General features: G+C 43.5%; 2 protein-coding genes across 5 annotated transcripts in view; one reads left to right on the top strand and one right to left on the bottom strand.

Annotated features, from left to right (window-relative positions):
* The window catches only part of OXNAD1 (oxidoreductase NAD binding domain containing 1), a 56,947-nt gene extending 52,405 nt beyond the window's left edge, over positions 1-4,542 (bottom strand). For all 3 annotated transcript variants that reach the window (XM_079921522.1, XM_079921520.1, XM_079921523.1), the window contains exon 1: positions 4,213-4,542. The gene's annotated coding sequence lies outside the window, so the exon portion shown is untranslated. The remainder of the gene's footprint in view (positions 1-4,212) is intronic.
* A 128-nt stretch (positions 4,543-4,670) lies between these two features.
* Positions 4,671-9,857, top strand: DPH3 (diphthamide biosynthesis 3). 2 transcript variants are annotated; one of them, XM_079922900.1, is made up of 3 exons: positions 4,742-5,036; positions 5,548-5,622; positions 7,360-9,857. In XM_079922900.1, exons 1-3 carry the CDS (start codon positions 4,929-4,931, stop codon positions 7,423-7,425), a joined length of 249 nt encoding a protein of 82 aa, XP_079779026.1. In that variant the 5' UTR covers positions 4,742-4,928; the 3' UTR covers positions 7,426-9,857. The 2 variants fall into 2 exon arrangements, with proteins under 2 accessions (XP_079779027.1, XP_079779026.1); XM_079922901.1 differs by lacking the exon at positions 5,548-5,622 and having other exon boundaries at positions 4,671-5,036.
* Positions 9,858-15,901: the final 6,044 nt, after the last annotated feature.

The raw sequence follows: 15,901 nt of genomic DNA on the forward strand, positions 1-15,901 counted from the left end.
GCAACATGGATGGACCTAGAGATTTTCACACTAAGTGAAGTCAGACAAGGAAAGACAAATAACCACATGATATCACTTATATGTGGAATCCAAAATATGATACAAATGAACTTATCTATGAAACAGAGACACACATAGAAAATGAACTTATGGTTACCAAAGGGGAAAGAAGGGGAGGAATACATGTTTGGGATTAACATATACACACTACTATATATAAAATAGATAACCAACAATGACCTACTGTATAGCACAGGGAACTATACTCAATATTTTGTAATAACCTATTAGGGAGGAAAATCTGAAGAACATATATACTTATGTATGTATAACTGAATCACTGTGCTATACACCTGAAACTAACCAACAATGCAAATCAACTATACTTCAATAAATTTTTTTTAAAAAACAAAGCCACATTCAAAAAATACAAAAAAAGAAAAAAACTACACATATTTTGAAATTTATGTCCAATGGTTTTATATATTCAATGTATTAACTATATAAAATTAACATATTAAGTAATTTTCAAAACCATACAAGAAAGAATATTCCATCAATATTTGTATCCTCATGGGCCTTATCTCACCAAAAAGTTATTTTATTTTTAAAAGAGAGAAAACTATCATAAATGCTAAATAAAACAGATATCCATTTAAGCAATAAACTGCAAGCAACAGATTAAGATTTAAAATGAATGATACTAGTTTCTGTTCAATAGCTACATTCAAATTCTTTAACAATTACTGAGGCACCAGGCACTATTTTAGGTTGTGGAGACACAATAAACAACCAGACACAAGGCCTTTGCCATCATGAGGCTTTTATCACAATGTCTACAACAGATAATAATAAACAGATAATTAACAAGACACGGATTACAATGAGTGTGATAAAGGAAATAAGAGTGATGGGGTAGGTGGGGGAATATCAGGAAAGGTCTCTCTCAAGAGGCATCAGAGCTGAGACCCGAATGAGGGGAAAGAGGCAGCCAAGCAGGCGTTAAGTGCAGGGCACTGGAGCGAGGCCCCATCACAGAAACAAGCCTGGTGTGGTAGAGGAAGTACAGCCAGTGTGACTGGAGAGCAGTGAGCCAAGGACAGTGACAGGACATGAGGTCAAGCAGGGAGACACGGGCCAGGGCACAGCAGGCCACAGGAAGGGTGTGGACTTTCTTCTAAAGGTGATGGGCAACAACTGAAGGGTTTAAATAAACCAGGGGAGGGACGTGATCTAATTTACATTAAAGGATCGCTCAGGCTGCGCTGTAAAGAACAGATCGCAGAGGGGCAAGAGTTGAAGCAGGAAGTTCAGTTAGAAGGCACCAGGCTAAGCGTAGATAGGATAAAACTCAGACAGAAGCAGATGAACATGGAACAGATTTTGGAATTAGAGCCCTATCACTTGCTGATAGACTGGATGAGGTGTGAGCAAGCAGAGAGAGAAAGAAAAACCAAGAATGCCTCAAAGAGCATGAATGCAGAGATAAACTCACAGAGCTAGCATGGCACCTGCTGATTTACAATCCTAGGTGCCAGTGAGGAAGCACAAGGGATCCCGGCATTTGGTAAGGGGACCCGAGTGGAATACAAGTTACAACAGAGTGCTCGACTCAGAATCAGCAGAACTGGGCTCAGATCTGACTCCTTTCTGCTTTCTGACCTTATGCCAGTCACCTCTTCCCATTTATAAATGGGAATGACAACACTACCTCACTAGATAAAAGGAATAAACGTCCAGGGAAATACCTAGCAAGCAGGAGTGTCACTAAAAATCAACCCAAATACGTTATCCCTGCCAAACAATGTAGAGAGGCAGTGGGTTGATATTGCCAATAAACAACTCCTTAGCCTGATCTACAACAGCACTCATAAAAAACAGCTGCTATGACAGTAAGTAAGTATGATCTAGTTCTAAATTCAATCTCACGCTAAGAATTTTGGTCACTGTTATTTTCCAAATCAGCAGTGTTACAATTAAAAAAAATATTTTTAAACCATAAATTTGTGATCTCAAATGACTGTATAGCAACTAGTAAACTTGCTTTTGTCATGCTCTCAGAGTCCAAAGATGTTTCATTATATTATAAAATGTCTATTCCCTTTTAGGAATAAATGTAAAGTTTAGTAGTCATCGTGATGTTTTATTAAAAAATGCTGGGTGGCGTAAAATAATGCCTCACAGGATTGACTACAGTTTTACTTTCCTCAGCACAGGATGAACTCAAACTGGCAGAATGATATGGGAAACCACCTCTGGCCAGACAAGGGATATGGCAACAGACGGCAGGCTGAAAGTGGTATGGAAGGCCAAGGAGACCCCCAAATCTAGGCCTCAAGGGAACCTGCACTGCTCTAGCAGAAAATCTCAGCAGTCTACAGAGTGCCAGGGCTGTTTGTTTAATCCAGCTTTGCTTCAAGCACCATCATATCAGATGGCACTGAAGGTAATTAAGAGCCTAGTTTCAGGGGTCAGAAAGGTCTGAGTGATCACCATAGCTTCATGTCACTTAACCAGCTTTGCCCCTTTCGGTAAGCTCCTAAACCTAAGCCCCTAAAGCTCAGGTTTCCCAATGTTGAGGATGGGATTAATGATACCTATACCTCACTGGGCTGTTTCAATGACATGATGCATGTAAACCATTTGGTACAGGGCCTGGCACACAGTGTCAATTACTATTAATAAGTGGTTCACTCATTTTTCTTTTTCCATTTGAGGTAATACATAATCAAAGAAAAGTTGGAAAATTACAAGGAAATTATAGAGAAAAATTATCCAACGACTCCTGAAACTTTTAGGATTACAAACCTCAGATTTTAAGATTCCCCAGCAAATTGTTTTTGATAGATCCAAACTGTTTTCTAAAAGGTCTACCAATTTATAGTTCCATGAACCAAATATAACTGCACCCATTTCTGTACATTCAAAAATGGCTCACCTTTATTTTGTAGGTACTTATGCTCAGAAGCACTGAAGAACTAAAGAAAGTTCCCAACCTCAAAATGATCACTGGGACTACAGAATAAACACTGGAGACTCTGTGTCCTCCTCTCTCCAAGAGGCTACCTGGGAAGTATCCGTGTCTGCAAAGATTCAGGGAGCAGCCTCTGAGCTATGTGGGCTCTGAGCTATGTGGGCTTTCTCCTTTGCTCAGAGCAGAACCATCCCAGTTAACCCTCAACAAGTTTAGCAAATGTTTCCTAACTACTGGGTAGATCTCCAATTAGGCAAAATAGAATGTTGGTGAAACCTCTGAAATAATCTTCTACTAATCCCTTTAACATAACTTCTAAATTTTCTCCCAAAGATTCCTCTGCCTTTAGGTTTTCAAGCTTTAAAAGGGCTAAACCAGGTGGAACTTCAGCGTGCACAAAATTGGTAACTTCATGCAAACGTCGGAGTACGTGTACATAAATAAGCACAAGGATGTGTACGTGTGTATATTATGCATATGTATTATATAAATATAAACGGAATATCGTATATGTGATTGCTGAACCAAGTAAAACTCGTAATTTCCACGCAAAAGTAGAATGTTGGATCTGAAAGGAATCTTGTAAATCATCTCTCATCCAACCCTCTTTCAGTCAGAAGAGGAAATAAGGCCCAAAGAATGTAAATGTCCAGCCCCCAGAGTTAGTTCCCAACGGTCATCTTCTGAGCCCAGATCTGCTTCTAAATAGTGGTTTTCTCACAGCATTCCTTCTCTACCAAGATTTGAATAAATGCCTAGTAATGGAGCAATACTCCCATTTTACCAAGGCAGGCACTAGTACTGCTTTCGAGACAAATCACTTTTTATTTGCATTTCCCATTAAGGTATACAAAGGCCTCATGGTAGTAACTCTGCATGCTGATGCCATTTCTTTTACAAAGAAGAAACTGTGGTTCACGCAAGTTAAGTAATTTGTTCATAGGCTTGGGGACAGACAGGCTCTTCATTTCCTAGGTGTGTGATTTTGGTCAAGATACGTGACTCTCTGTATATCAGTTTAAAGATTAATAATATGGAATAACATCTAAAGTCCCAAGGTTGATGGAAGAATTATATTTAGCGAAACACCTGATTGTAGTTATATAATATTATCAATACATGCTTGGCAAACACAGGACTAGAACTCAACCTGCGTAACAGATCTTGTTTGGTCCTTTCGACAACACAATTTAGGGCATTTGAAGACAATCTAGGGTGAGGAAGAGGCGGGGATGTACCTGAATAGCCGAGTGCAGCCAGAACTACAAGCTACGCGTCGCCCAGAGCTCACGGTCACTCGGTGAAATCACTATTCCAGGGGAGCTTTTCGTCAGTCACCGGGGAGGCAGGGAGGGACGTTCCGGAGTCCGAGCAGTTCCCGCCGCCACCTCTGACTCACAAAGCGCGCCCGCTTTTCCGCAGCGTCGCGGAGGGGCAGGGCCGACGCTACCTAGGCCGGCCGCCGCCCGCTGCGGGGTCTGGTTAAGGCCTCTCTAAGGCCCGCGGACGTGAGGCAGGTAACCAACCCCTCAGTAAGGAACCTCCAGACCACCGCCGCCTCTGGGACTCAGCTCGCAGAGTAGGGACAAGCTCCGCCCCCGGCGCCGGAGAGCTTCCGGTGTTCCCCCACGTGACGCAGCAGCTGCGCGAGCGAACCTCACATATTATTGGTCGCTGCCGTCCGATGGGCGGGGCGGGGCGCGACCTCAAGGAGCAGCCACCGCCGTCCGCTCGTGTCTCCGCCCCCTAGCTCCGCCATCTCCATGGTGACCGCTACCCGGTCACCCGTTTGACCTCAAACCCTGAGTTGCGTCATTGTCTCTGAGCCGGAAGCGGTCATTCCTGCGCAGGTGCACTGCGACAACGTCCAGCTGGGCCGGCGTCCTGGAAGTTGGACCGGTCCCGGCCTGGGTCGGACGGCGGAGGTGACAGATCTCTGCTCGCCCCAGTAACGATGGCGGTGTTTCACGACGAGGTGGAGATTGAGGACTTCCAATATGACGAGGACTTGGAGACGTACTTCTACCCTTGTCCGTGTGGAGATAACTTCTGCATCACCAAGGTAACTCGGGGACCCGCCCGGCGACTCCAAGGAGCAGGCGCGCTTTCGCTCTGCCGAGTCCCTGCCGCCGATCCACGCGGCTCATAGTTATCCACGCCCTTTTTTATCTGTTTCTGAATTCCCTCAAATTTGATACTCCGCGCTGTCGGCGGCACTTGGTTCTGGCCTTTAGTCGGGCCGGAGCGGAGAGGGGAGGGTGTGGATGGCGCCATCCTTCCCAACTTAAGCTTCCACTTCCTGGGGTACTCTTTTGGAGGAAGGTATGTGTTTTTGTCTTCCTGGGGGTGTTGAGGCGACTGAACCTTGACTCACTCTCCTGGGTGTTTATCCCAAGTGACGCTTCCAGGGAAGAGTGGGGCTGGCATTTCTCTTGGAAGATGCTTTTGGTCCTCACATGCCTTGTGGGGAGGCCAGCCTCAAAGGAGCTTGCCCACAGAGATGGGAGGGTTTGGGAGAAGGAGATCGCCAAGAGAAGACTATGCTGACCGTGCGGTGTTCGATTTTGTTATAGGAAGATTTGGAGAATGGGGAAGACGTGGCAACGTGCCCTAGCTGCTCTCTCATTATAAAAGTGATTTATGACAAAGTAAGGAGTCAAATTTTAAAAGGTGGGGGGAGGGTTGCAGGCACCTAGAGTAGTCTGCCTGTGATAGGTAGGTGCAGAATGTTTTCTAATCTTGTGTCAGGTAAATGCTGTGTTTTTTAAAACAAATTTTTAAAACCATTAATAAGCAGCTGTATGGTAAATTAAAATTTTAAAAGCTCAAATTGATTACTCTTTTAGCTTTGGAGAAGGCAGTAAAGAAAACTGTTCTGTATCTAGTGAATATTATGATTACTTATTAAATAGAAGAAAATAATTATAAAGATTACTTAATTGACAGTGTTTATTCCTCCCTTATTTAATAAGCAATTAAAATTGTTTAGAGCTCTTGGACTTATTTTGAGGGAACATTTGTATAGTGTCTCTTACCTGGCTTATACGTCGAACTCTGCATTATCTTGTTTGAGATGTAAGTCATAGTTGCAATTTTACAATTTTCATTTTAGTCTTTAGTTGTCCTGCTGTTTTCACCCAAGGATATTGACAATAGAAAACAAAATAAATGCCCACCTCCACCCCAACTTTTGGTCCTTACTTTGAATGGAGTCTTAACATCATAAGAAGCTTAACATTCTTTTCTCTGGGTTTTGTTTTTTGTTTTTGTTGTTTTTGAGATATAATTGTCATATAACAAAGCTTAACATTCTTAAGGATGAATTCTAAAATGAGTATAGGCAAGGTGGGGGAACAAGGCACTTAGCCTCATGACATAAGCAGCCTATAATTTAGACTACACTTAAGAGGTTTACTGATTTATTCTTGCATTTAAGTGTGTTCTGGAACAAAAAGAAAACAGGGTAAAGGTGACCAGGAGTGCTGGTATGAGAAGAGATAGCAATTTTAAATCGGATGATCACGTACTGTAGCTTGTTTAGTAGCATCCCTGACCTCTACCCATTAGATGCCAATAGCACCCCACAGTATGTCAACCCAGAATGTCTCCACACATTGCCAGATATCCCCAGAGACAAAAGCAATGCCTCCTCCCCACTACCCCTTGAGAACCTTGTGTTAGAGCAGGAAGCCACAGGGCCATTTTAAAGAATGTGGAGCATTGTGTTGTTGGTGGACCATAAACTCCAAAGAACACAGTGGGAGGGTTCCAGGTGCTGGGCAGGAGTCAGAGATCGATAGGGACAGAATACAGGCAGATCCTTACGGGGATCAGACTGCAGGAGATGAGGGGTAACCTGGGAGGCAGAGGTTTCCTGGGCTGGCTGGTGTAAGCCAGGCTAAATCATCAGAGATTGAACTTCATTTACAAAATAGCTAATTTGCAGATTATCTATGTTGGGAAACATAAAGAGCTATCCCTTTAGTTGAAAAAAGTGATTACTTTGAAGAGGGTAGGTATTTGAGTGACCAAATATTGAAGTGGAGAAGTAGTAGTACAAATAGTAATTAATACAGAAATTTAAAAGGTGTGACGTCTGTTTTATAAATGTGATTTCTGAGAAATGGGTGCTCTGTAGTGACGAGGGACATGTTTGTTTATAAGGTAAGGTGCATTAAATATGAATTCAGAACTAAAAACGGATACATTTGTAAGATTATGATTCTGATGCTGGCATTGACTCATTGAACAAGAATGAAGTGATAGAGCAAAGGAAAAACTTAGATTAGCAGAGCTGGATTGATTCTGTAACAAAATGAGTATACCATTGATGCATCTGTGACACAGACACTCCGTGATTAATATAATTTCTTGTTCTGTCTTAGGATCAGTTTATGTGTGGAGAGACAGTCCTGACCCCTTCCACCAACAAAGAGCTAGTTAAGTGCTGAAGCAGACTTTAGGATTCCAAAGCCTGAATTTTGGGGAATGAGCCAAATTGGAAAAATCAAATGCAAAGTCACTGGCTTCTTCATGGGGACAGTCATTTTGTAGTTTGGTGTTCCATAGAGTGTGGATTCTTTCCATCGGCTGCCAAGTTCATCTCCAGTTGAAGAAGCAAGTCCACCACATGACGTACCCGGATTTTGTGCCAAAACTTTGAATTGGATGGGCTCTTAATTTTCCATCTGAACTTAAAAGAAGATAATTTCAAATCAGTGCTTTCTTTTGCTCAATTTTGTTATTTTTATATCTTACACCTAATTACTTCATTATCTGACAACAGCTTCATCTACCTCAAAGTCATTAGGATTCGTTAATTTAAAAAAAGATTTTATTTTTTAGTTGGTTATTAAGATTATTAAAATCAGCCCTTTCTTTGTAGTTTGACATCAGCTCTGCTGTTCTAAACTGAAGGAAATCAGTTGCCTTTAGTCAGTCGGGACTGTACCTTCAGTTGGCCAGGCCAGTTTTCAAGAGCTGGCCATGAGTCAGATGTCTGTGTTCTGTTAAGCATGTCATTTCCATTATACTTCATACACTGGGTTCTGGTCATGGTGTTAAAGAGAAAATATACTGAGCTCACAATTTTTCCAGAGTTAAAAGGTAGTGAGTTAAGAAGAAAAGTCAAAAAGTGAAATGGTCGAAGAATGTGGAATTTCCTTATCAATATTCTGCATGTTCCTTGAGAATCAGGACAAGATAAAAACAAAAACAGCCAAAGAAAGTGAAATTGGTAACAGACGAGAGGAGAAAAATATGCTTACTTTTAGTAAATTAACTGCTTCAGTGGTTTTGTGAGAACAGAGCTAGTAACATTTCTGTATCTGGGTTCTTGTGTGTGTATTTGTTTTTAGATAAGGCTAAGGAAATTTCACTCTAGGTAGGGGTTAATGTCAAGTCTTCATGGCTAGCGGCCCTGCTTTCAGCATTACCACCAAATCGAGTTACTAGTCCTAAAAGGTAAAGCTTCGACAGCAACTCTTGTATTTGCTGAGGAGGAACTTAAAAATGAAAACTTAAAAATGCCTGTTCCAATTAAATATGCCCCTGAGGGCACATCTAATAAGCCTCTATAAGCTGCAACCACATCAGACATTCACTCTTGCTCTGGAGAAAAAGAAACATACAAAGATAGGCTATCGGTCTTCCTTTGCTACAGCCCTGAGAATAGCAAGAAATAGAACCACTTGCACAGAAATTCCAAAATTCCCTTTATATACACACCTCTGCTGTGTGTACATAAAGTTAAAGTCACCTATGTTTGGTGGGTTGCTCTGTAAATGGCTTCTGCAGTTAGAAAAATAGCTTGCCAGCATGTGAGCATTTTATTACTAACTGATAAATGTGCAGCATACTCATTGGGGGTTTAAATTAAAACAGGCCAGTGGCCCTTTTTCCCCTGCCAACAGCATGGCTATGTGAAGCCATTAGGCTGAGACATAAATCACCAAAAACTGTATGCCAGAACTGCTTGGTACATTATGTGAAGCATACGGCATGTTGATGTGTTGAGAAATCTCATCGCTATTTGGGACACTGACACCCCAGAAGTAATCCACAGTTGCTTTGGAATGAGTGACGGCTCAGGTGAACAGAGCAGGGTGTGTGCTGACTGGTGGGGATGAGCTACAGAGAGAAACGAACTGTCCCATACTCAGATCTGATGGTTTCGTAGATACTGGTAACTGATGATGAATTTCAAACAAGAACAGACATCCCTGATGTCACTTACACTGTGAGCATAGAAGAGCAGGAAGAAAAGTTGCCCAAACGTCCCAGGAGAAAAGCCAACGCTACTGGTGATTGGTGATAATCTGTGATAACGGGAATGATTTCATTCCAAAGCAGCTGAGTTGCTAAATCTGTTAACCGCAAAAGAACACATCAGGATTTAATCCTGTGTTAAGCAGAAAGTAAAACCAGGGTCTTACAGATACGACTCAAGTTCAGTGTGGTGTATATGCCTTGTTTAGCTTCACAGACATTTCAGAGACCCTCTGAGGACTGAGTTGTAATCCAGGCTCTGTCTCTTGCTACCTTGGTAATCTTTGGCAAGACCAGTGGATTCCTCATCCGTACGATTCGGAGACTGGATCAGGGTATTTCTAAACTCAGTACTATAATTTTAGGCTTCATAGTTTGCAGGAGCTGGAATGGTAATTGAAACCTTTTTAAACTAAACACGAGCTGAAGGTGAATTACAGAGAAAGACACTCCATTCTTCAGTAACTCCATGTCAAAGGATTCTGCATATACTTTAGTGTACACAGTCAGAAACCTTTTTATTGGAAAGCACCCAACATTTTTGACAACTGTACGTATTAATTTATTACCAGAATAAATTGTATTGGCATGCTAAATAAAGCCAGATTATTTACATCCATTTGTTTTCATGTAGTTTTTCTTCCCCTAAATACGAACATTATGTATTAAAAGGTTATAATGTGATTTTTATATGAGGTAGAAATCTTTAACCTGCTTTAGAACTTTGTAAGGTTTCTGTTATGGACAGTACAGTTTTTAAGTAGGAAAGAAATTGCCACTGTTTCTACTGTTTGGCCACGTGGGTTTCAGTTCTGGATTTTTATTGTTATTTGGAAAAAAAATAGCTTTGAAGTAAGCGGCAGAAAGGCAGATATAGTTGACTGTAAGTAATTCAGTTTATTGCTGGGAAGGAAGGCTGGTATTTAAGACTGATGATTAGTTCTTACAGTGCTTTGAGAGCCCAGCTCTAGTTAGGGCACAGTTTGAATCTCAGTTCCTCCACTGTGATCTTGGACAGGTTTCTTTTTGTATCTCTATGTGCTGGTCTGTGAAATGTGGACCATAATAGTACCTTTTCCCCAGTGTTGCCCTGTGGATTCCTTCATTCAGCAAGGGTCTGTGGAGTGCTTGCCACATGGTGGATACTAAGTGAGGAAGACAGGTAGGTTTCTGCCATCGTGGAGCTTCCTTGCAACTAGAAGAGAGGAAATAAGAGAACAGGCTGTGTTTAGGGCCCAGGAGGAAACAAACCACGTGATGTGATTACAGGTGCCTTTCTAAAGAATAGATGAAAGCCTTCTCAGGTCTGGCACCTTTTCTGAGACGTGAAGGATGAGAATGAAGCAGCTTTGTGAAAATGATTACCTTAGCTAATGACTAAAACATTTAGCACAATGCCTGTCATATGTGCAAAAGCAAAAAGTTATCTAATACCAAAAGGAATTCATTGTTTTGAGCACTGACAATATTATTAGAATAAATACGAAAAGTGCAAAGTATTGGGCACCCTTTACCCACACGTACTGAATCTCTCTGGGCTTGGGTTTTGACAAGCCCTCCAGGTGGTTCTGATGCAGCTAACTTTGAGAAGCACGGGTTGAGCACTGGCGTTCGAACTTGGCAATGCACTAGAACCACCTGAGGAGATTTTAAAAGCCGTGCTGCCCAAGAGAGGCTGATTTATTTGGTCTAGGTGTAGCTTGGACGTCAGGAATAGTACAGTCTCCCTTGTGATTCTAACGTGCAGACCAAGCTGAGAACCACTAGACTCAGCTGGAAAAGAAAATTCATAATCACAAAGTAAGAAGGATCCAGTTTTTTCAATGGTCACACCTTGTTTGCACGTGAAACAGGAGTGGGCTCAGTCGGCCACTTGCTTTGTGTCCAGACATACAATCAGCCTTAACAAGTGACCGCAGAGCCCTAGCTGGGCTAATGACCCCAGTGGGAGAGCCCCTATCTGGGTAGCCCCGTAGCTGCGCCCCCTGCTTAAACAATCACATTTTCCCAGAACACACTCTGGCTGCTAATTACACACCTTACAGAAGTGACAGCTTCTGCATGTGTAAGTAATTAGGATTGCTTTAACTCCATTCCCTACTTCCTACAAAGCAAATTGCTCATGATTACATACTACATTGGGAAACCATTTTACAAATTATTCCTTCTTAAGAGTTTAAAACAAAGGACGCATGAAAGGGACTTCCCTGGTGGCGCAGTGGTTAAGAATACACCTGCCAATGCAGGGGACACGGGTTCGAGCCCTGACCCAGGAAGATCCCACATGCCACGGATCAACTAAGCTCGTGCACCACAACTACTGAGCCTGCACTCTAGAGCCCGGGAACCACAACTACTGAGCCCACATGCTGCAGCTACTGAAACCCGTGTGCCTAGAGCCTGTTCTCAGCAGCAAGAGAAGCCACCGCAATGAGAAGCCTGCACACCACAACCAAGAGTAGCCCCCGCTCACCACAGCTAGAGAAAGCTCACACGCAGCAACAAAGACCCAACGTGGCCAAAAATAAATAAATAAATAATTTATATATTTTAAAAAAGGACACATAAAAAAGAAATCACAGTTAAAAATACTAGCTCACAAAATTCTTAAAATGGAGGAGGGATATCCAAGAAAGGCAGCCACCTTGGTCCTGGCAAACGAGGGGTATTTGATGGGGCAAGGGGTTCCATCTGAAGTGACTCCCAAATAGAGGTGAATGTCTAGTAAGGGGTGGGGCATCTCAGTATGTGGCACAGAGCCCAGGCACTGCTTCAGGGGGTCAACACTTGGCACTGAGACAGGCAAGCAGGACCCAGTCACTAGGCAAAGATTTGGGGCTAGACTTCATTTTTAGAGGGGAATTGAGCTCTTTCCTGTACGTTTGGGCAAAGATTAACGCCAAGACTGAGGGTGCAGAAGAGGGGAAACAGACTCTTAATGGGCACCACCTGTGTTCTAGGCTCTTTCCATGAGGGCAGGACAGGGCACCCAGGGACACCCCAGAGGGCATTGGGTCCTAGTCTACTATCCCAAATGGCAGAACCTGGACTATTACTGTAGCCAGCAGGTATCTCTGAACTACCAACTGGTGATGATGAAAGAGTGAACTGGCGAGGATGGGGGCTTTGGACCATTTAATGAGATTAAGTGAAATAATACATGTAAAGCAGTGAGCACACTGTTTGCACATAGTAAGAGCTCAATAAAAAATAGTTTAATCGTGCTTATTTTTTGCTCTATCAGAAATGACCCAAGACTTATGGTCTGAGGAACTTGCCTGAATTTAAAGGTTAAGATGGCACAGAACTCAGCCATGATGTGTCAGGGGTCAACCCAGAAAAGCAAAAGAGCCACGAGCAGTAGAGGACGAGGGATGTGTCTGAGGGTTAGACTTTATGTGGTTGTGCGAGCGAGAAGGAGGCATCAAGGCTGTTATCTCTGCGTCTGGTCTTGAGACTAAAGTAGCTACACGTCAGCCAAACTTGGTGTGAACAAAAGAAAATACAAACTGGAGCTACATCTGTCTCTCCCCACTGCCAGCCTTGACTCAGTGGGTGATGTCTGTAGGAGGCTGGCACCCTTCCCCAGGGAACTGCATAAGTAGTTGGCGCAGAGCAAGGCAGAGATGGCAACAGTGTGTGTGAGCACCCACTGACCTGCTGCCCTGCTCCAACCTTCCGAACATAAAAATATGTCTGCTGCTTTCCTTCTCATTTCCAATTTTTTTTTTGGCCGTGCAGCTTGCGGGATCTTAGTTCCCCGACCAGGGATTGAACCCGAGCCCTGGCAGTGAGAGCACCGAGTCCTAACCACTGGACCACCCTCATCTCCAAATCTTGCACAAAATTTCTCTGGTGGTCGATGCTCACCCCGGACCATACAGAGAAAGGAATTCTGCAAACTGTAGTCCTATAGTCCCAGTTTAGCCGATTGCCACCATACACAATGTTGGGGAAGCCGAGGCAGGGGTGGGACACCATTTTTGTTTTTAAACAGGTAAAGTGATAATAGCATGACGTCGTTTAGATCACACTGTGGTGTTGATTTCATTATCCCCATGTTAACTGAAACATTAGATCAAGTCAGCCTCTCTTGCTGGCCAGACATCAGACAACAGTTCCATGAGATTAATTTTTGCTACACTTGCGTTGTGAGATGAACAAGGTTTTGGCTGTGTTTTCTGCATTCAAATTTAGAGCAATGTCATTCTAGTAATAATAGGTTAATATTTCCAAAGTCTGCTCTATATATCCACATGAAGGGATTTATTAGCTCTAATTCTAGAGAGAAATGGGACATATGTTCATACAATGTCATTCAAAGTGAGATGTAATACCCCTGAGAACCTAGACTACCCGCCCCCCCACCTCCCCTTACTGATGGGTCTGGTTTCCTGGTTGCCGGAATTTGGGGATGATGCGTTTTGAGTGTTTTTATTGCAACAAATTCCCTGATACATTTCAGTGGTGTCCAACAGTTTGTTATCCAGACCGTTTCAAATCAGGTGAGAAGCTCACACATTAAGTCTGACATGATCTGCATGGCCAGACCTGAAAACTTGAACTTTGGACCTTGAACAGAATCTGCCAGATATAGTTTTTATATTCCTGGCAAAATATGGCCTACTCAGGACTTGTCCATCTAGCTTGGCTAAGCACTCGTCACATGATGCTGAGGTCAAGGGGAAAAACATCCGTGAAGTTAGACATAAAAAAGGACTCTCTGCTTGTAGAAGTGTTAAGGTTATTAGTAGTTACCCACCAAAATGGATAAGCAGTGTCATTCAACCAATAAAGATGCCGCAAGCATTTTCTGTTTATGAGTTAGGCCTAATCTTAACTTTAAGAACAGGATGGAAATGCTTTTCACCAATGAGTGACACAGATGTAGGTATTGGGAGCTAAATGAGTGGAAACTTTGTTCTCTTTGCCGAACACACCCCTTACTCATCAGGAATTGTAAGCAGTTAAGTACCATCTGGACATCATGAGGCAGAATGGGGCCTGACCTTGGCCAGATGGCTCCTGTTTTCCTCGCTTGCACACGTGTTCCTCCCCATCTGTGGACTCAGTGGGGCAGGGCCCTGGGCAAAGTGGCCAAGGACAGTACTGGTCACCTGGGCAGGCCTTGGTCTCTCCACTGTAATACAGGGAGGGGGGAGGAGTTGAAGGAATGATTTCAGACATCTTAGCTCTGTTCTGATGTGACATTGAGTGGGTGAATGACTATTGCCAGTCTCCGATGAACTTGTCCTCTCGAGCCTGCAGGGGCCACCTTGAGGTGACAGCCGTGCTTTGGGCTGGGAAGCGGGGTCAGGAAGAGAGGAGTGGAGGCGGGGTCAGGAAGAGAGGAGTGGAGGAGAGCAGCCCTCGCAGGAATGACTGTGAATGACAGCGGCCAGGGCCTGTCGGGAGAGCCAGAGCCCCACTGGACACGAGTGTGGATAGCCCAAGCCCCGCCAGCTTGCAGAAGGACATGTGCGGCCAAAACCTCCCTGTCCCACGTGTCCTTTTTCCCAGGGGGCAGCCTACTTAATGCAAATGCCACCTGCGGGACCTTCAGCCCAGGTCTGGGGCAAACTCGCCCGCTGGTTACTGGCCTCAGCATCTCAAGACACACTTAGCCAGGCCTTTGAGTTCCAGGGCTGCCCTGTTTAACGTGGTAGCTAAAGTTCATATTTCAATTAAGAGGAAATAAAATTAAGAAGTCAATTCCTCAGCCATACTACCATATTTCAAGTACTCATGTACACTTGCTGCTGTGGCCTGTGGCTACCATATTGGACGGTCCAAGTAAAGAACATTTCCATCATCACAGGAAGTTCTACTGGAGAGCTCTGTTCCAGAATTCGCCAGAGTGCTCGTATACTGAAGAAACATAAAACACCTCTCTGGACTTCCTCTTCTTCTATTACGTTTCTTTCTTTGCTTGCATTGGAATATCTTGGCCATAGATTCTTTTTTTTTTTAATTAATTAATTTATTTATTTATTTATCTTTGGCTGCATTTGGGTCTTCGTTGCTGCACGTGGGCTTTCTCTAGTTGCGGCGAGCGGGGGCTACTCTTTGTTGCGGTGCGCGGGCTTCTCATTGCAGTGGCTTCTCTTGTTGCGGAGCACAGGCTCTAGGTGTGCGGGCTTCAGTAGTTGTGGCTCACGGGCTCTAGAGCACAGGCTCAGTAGTTGTGGCGCACGGGCTTAGTTGCTCCGCGGCATGTGGGATCTTCCCGGACCAGGGCTCGAACCCGTGTCCCCCGCATTGACAGGCGGATTCTTAACCACTGCACCACCAGGGAAGTCCCCATAGATTCTTAGAGACATTTGATATCGAAGACCTGTGTTCAAGCCTCAGCTTCCCCACATCAAGTTTACGAGAGTTACTTAGTCTGTTTCTGTGTCAATAAAACGAGGATAATTAACCACCTCCCTGGGTTGGGAAAATCAGATGGGATAGTAAACAGGAAGTTGCTGATAAGCCCTATGCACTGTACATATTCTCACCAAGCGATGCACAAAGAGAAAAGGGAGGGGTGATAGCCATTAAAATTCTGTCAAAAAAAGAGGTGGTTTTTGGAATAATATTGGTGGTTTTTCAGAAGGGACTGTAAAGGTAAAATAATGATACTTCCTCTGAGAAGAGAGGCCACTCCTTCCCACTCCC

Source organism: Stenella coeruleoalba (assembly GCF_951394435.1).
Source record: "Stenella coeruleoalba genome assembly, chromosome: 5".
NCBI lineage: Eukaryota > Metazoa > Chordata > Mammalia > Artiodactyla > Delphinidae > Stenella > Stenella coeruleoalba.

Bases quoted from the DNA above. Each gene is read 5' to 3' on its own strand.
- DPH3 (XM_079922900.1), top strand. From the start codon at position 4,929: ATGGCGGTGTTTCACGACGAGGTGGAGATTGAGGACTTCCAATATGAC. The intron at 5,037-5,547 runs GTAACTCGGGGA...ATTTTGTTATAG, and splicing joins ATAACTTCTGCATCACCAAG to GAAGATTTGGAGAATGGGGA. The intron at 5,623-7,359 runs GTAAGGAGTCAA...GTTCTGTCTTAG, and splicing joins TAAAAGTGATTTATGACAAA to GATCAGTTTATGTGTGGAGA.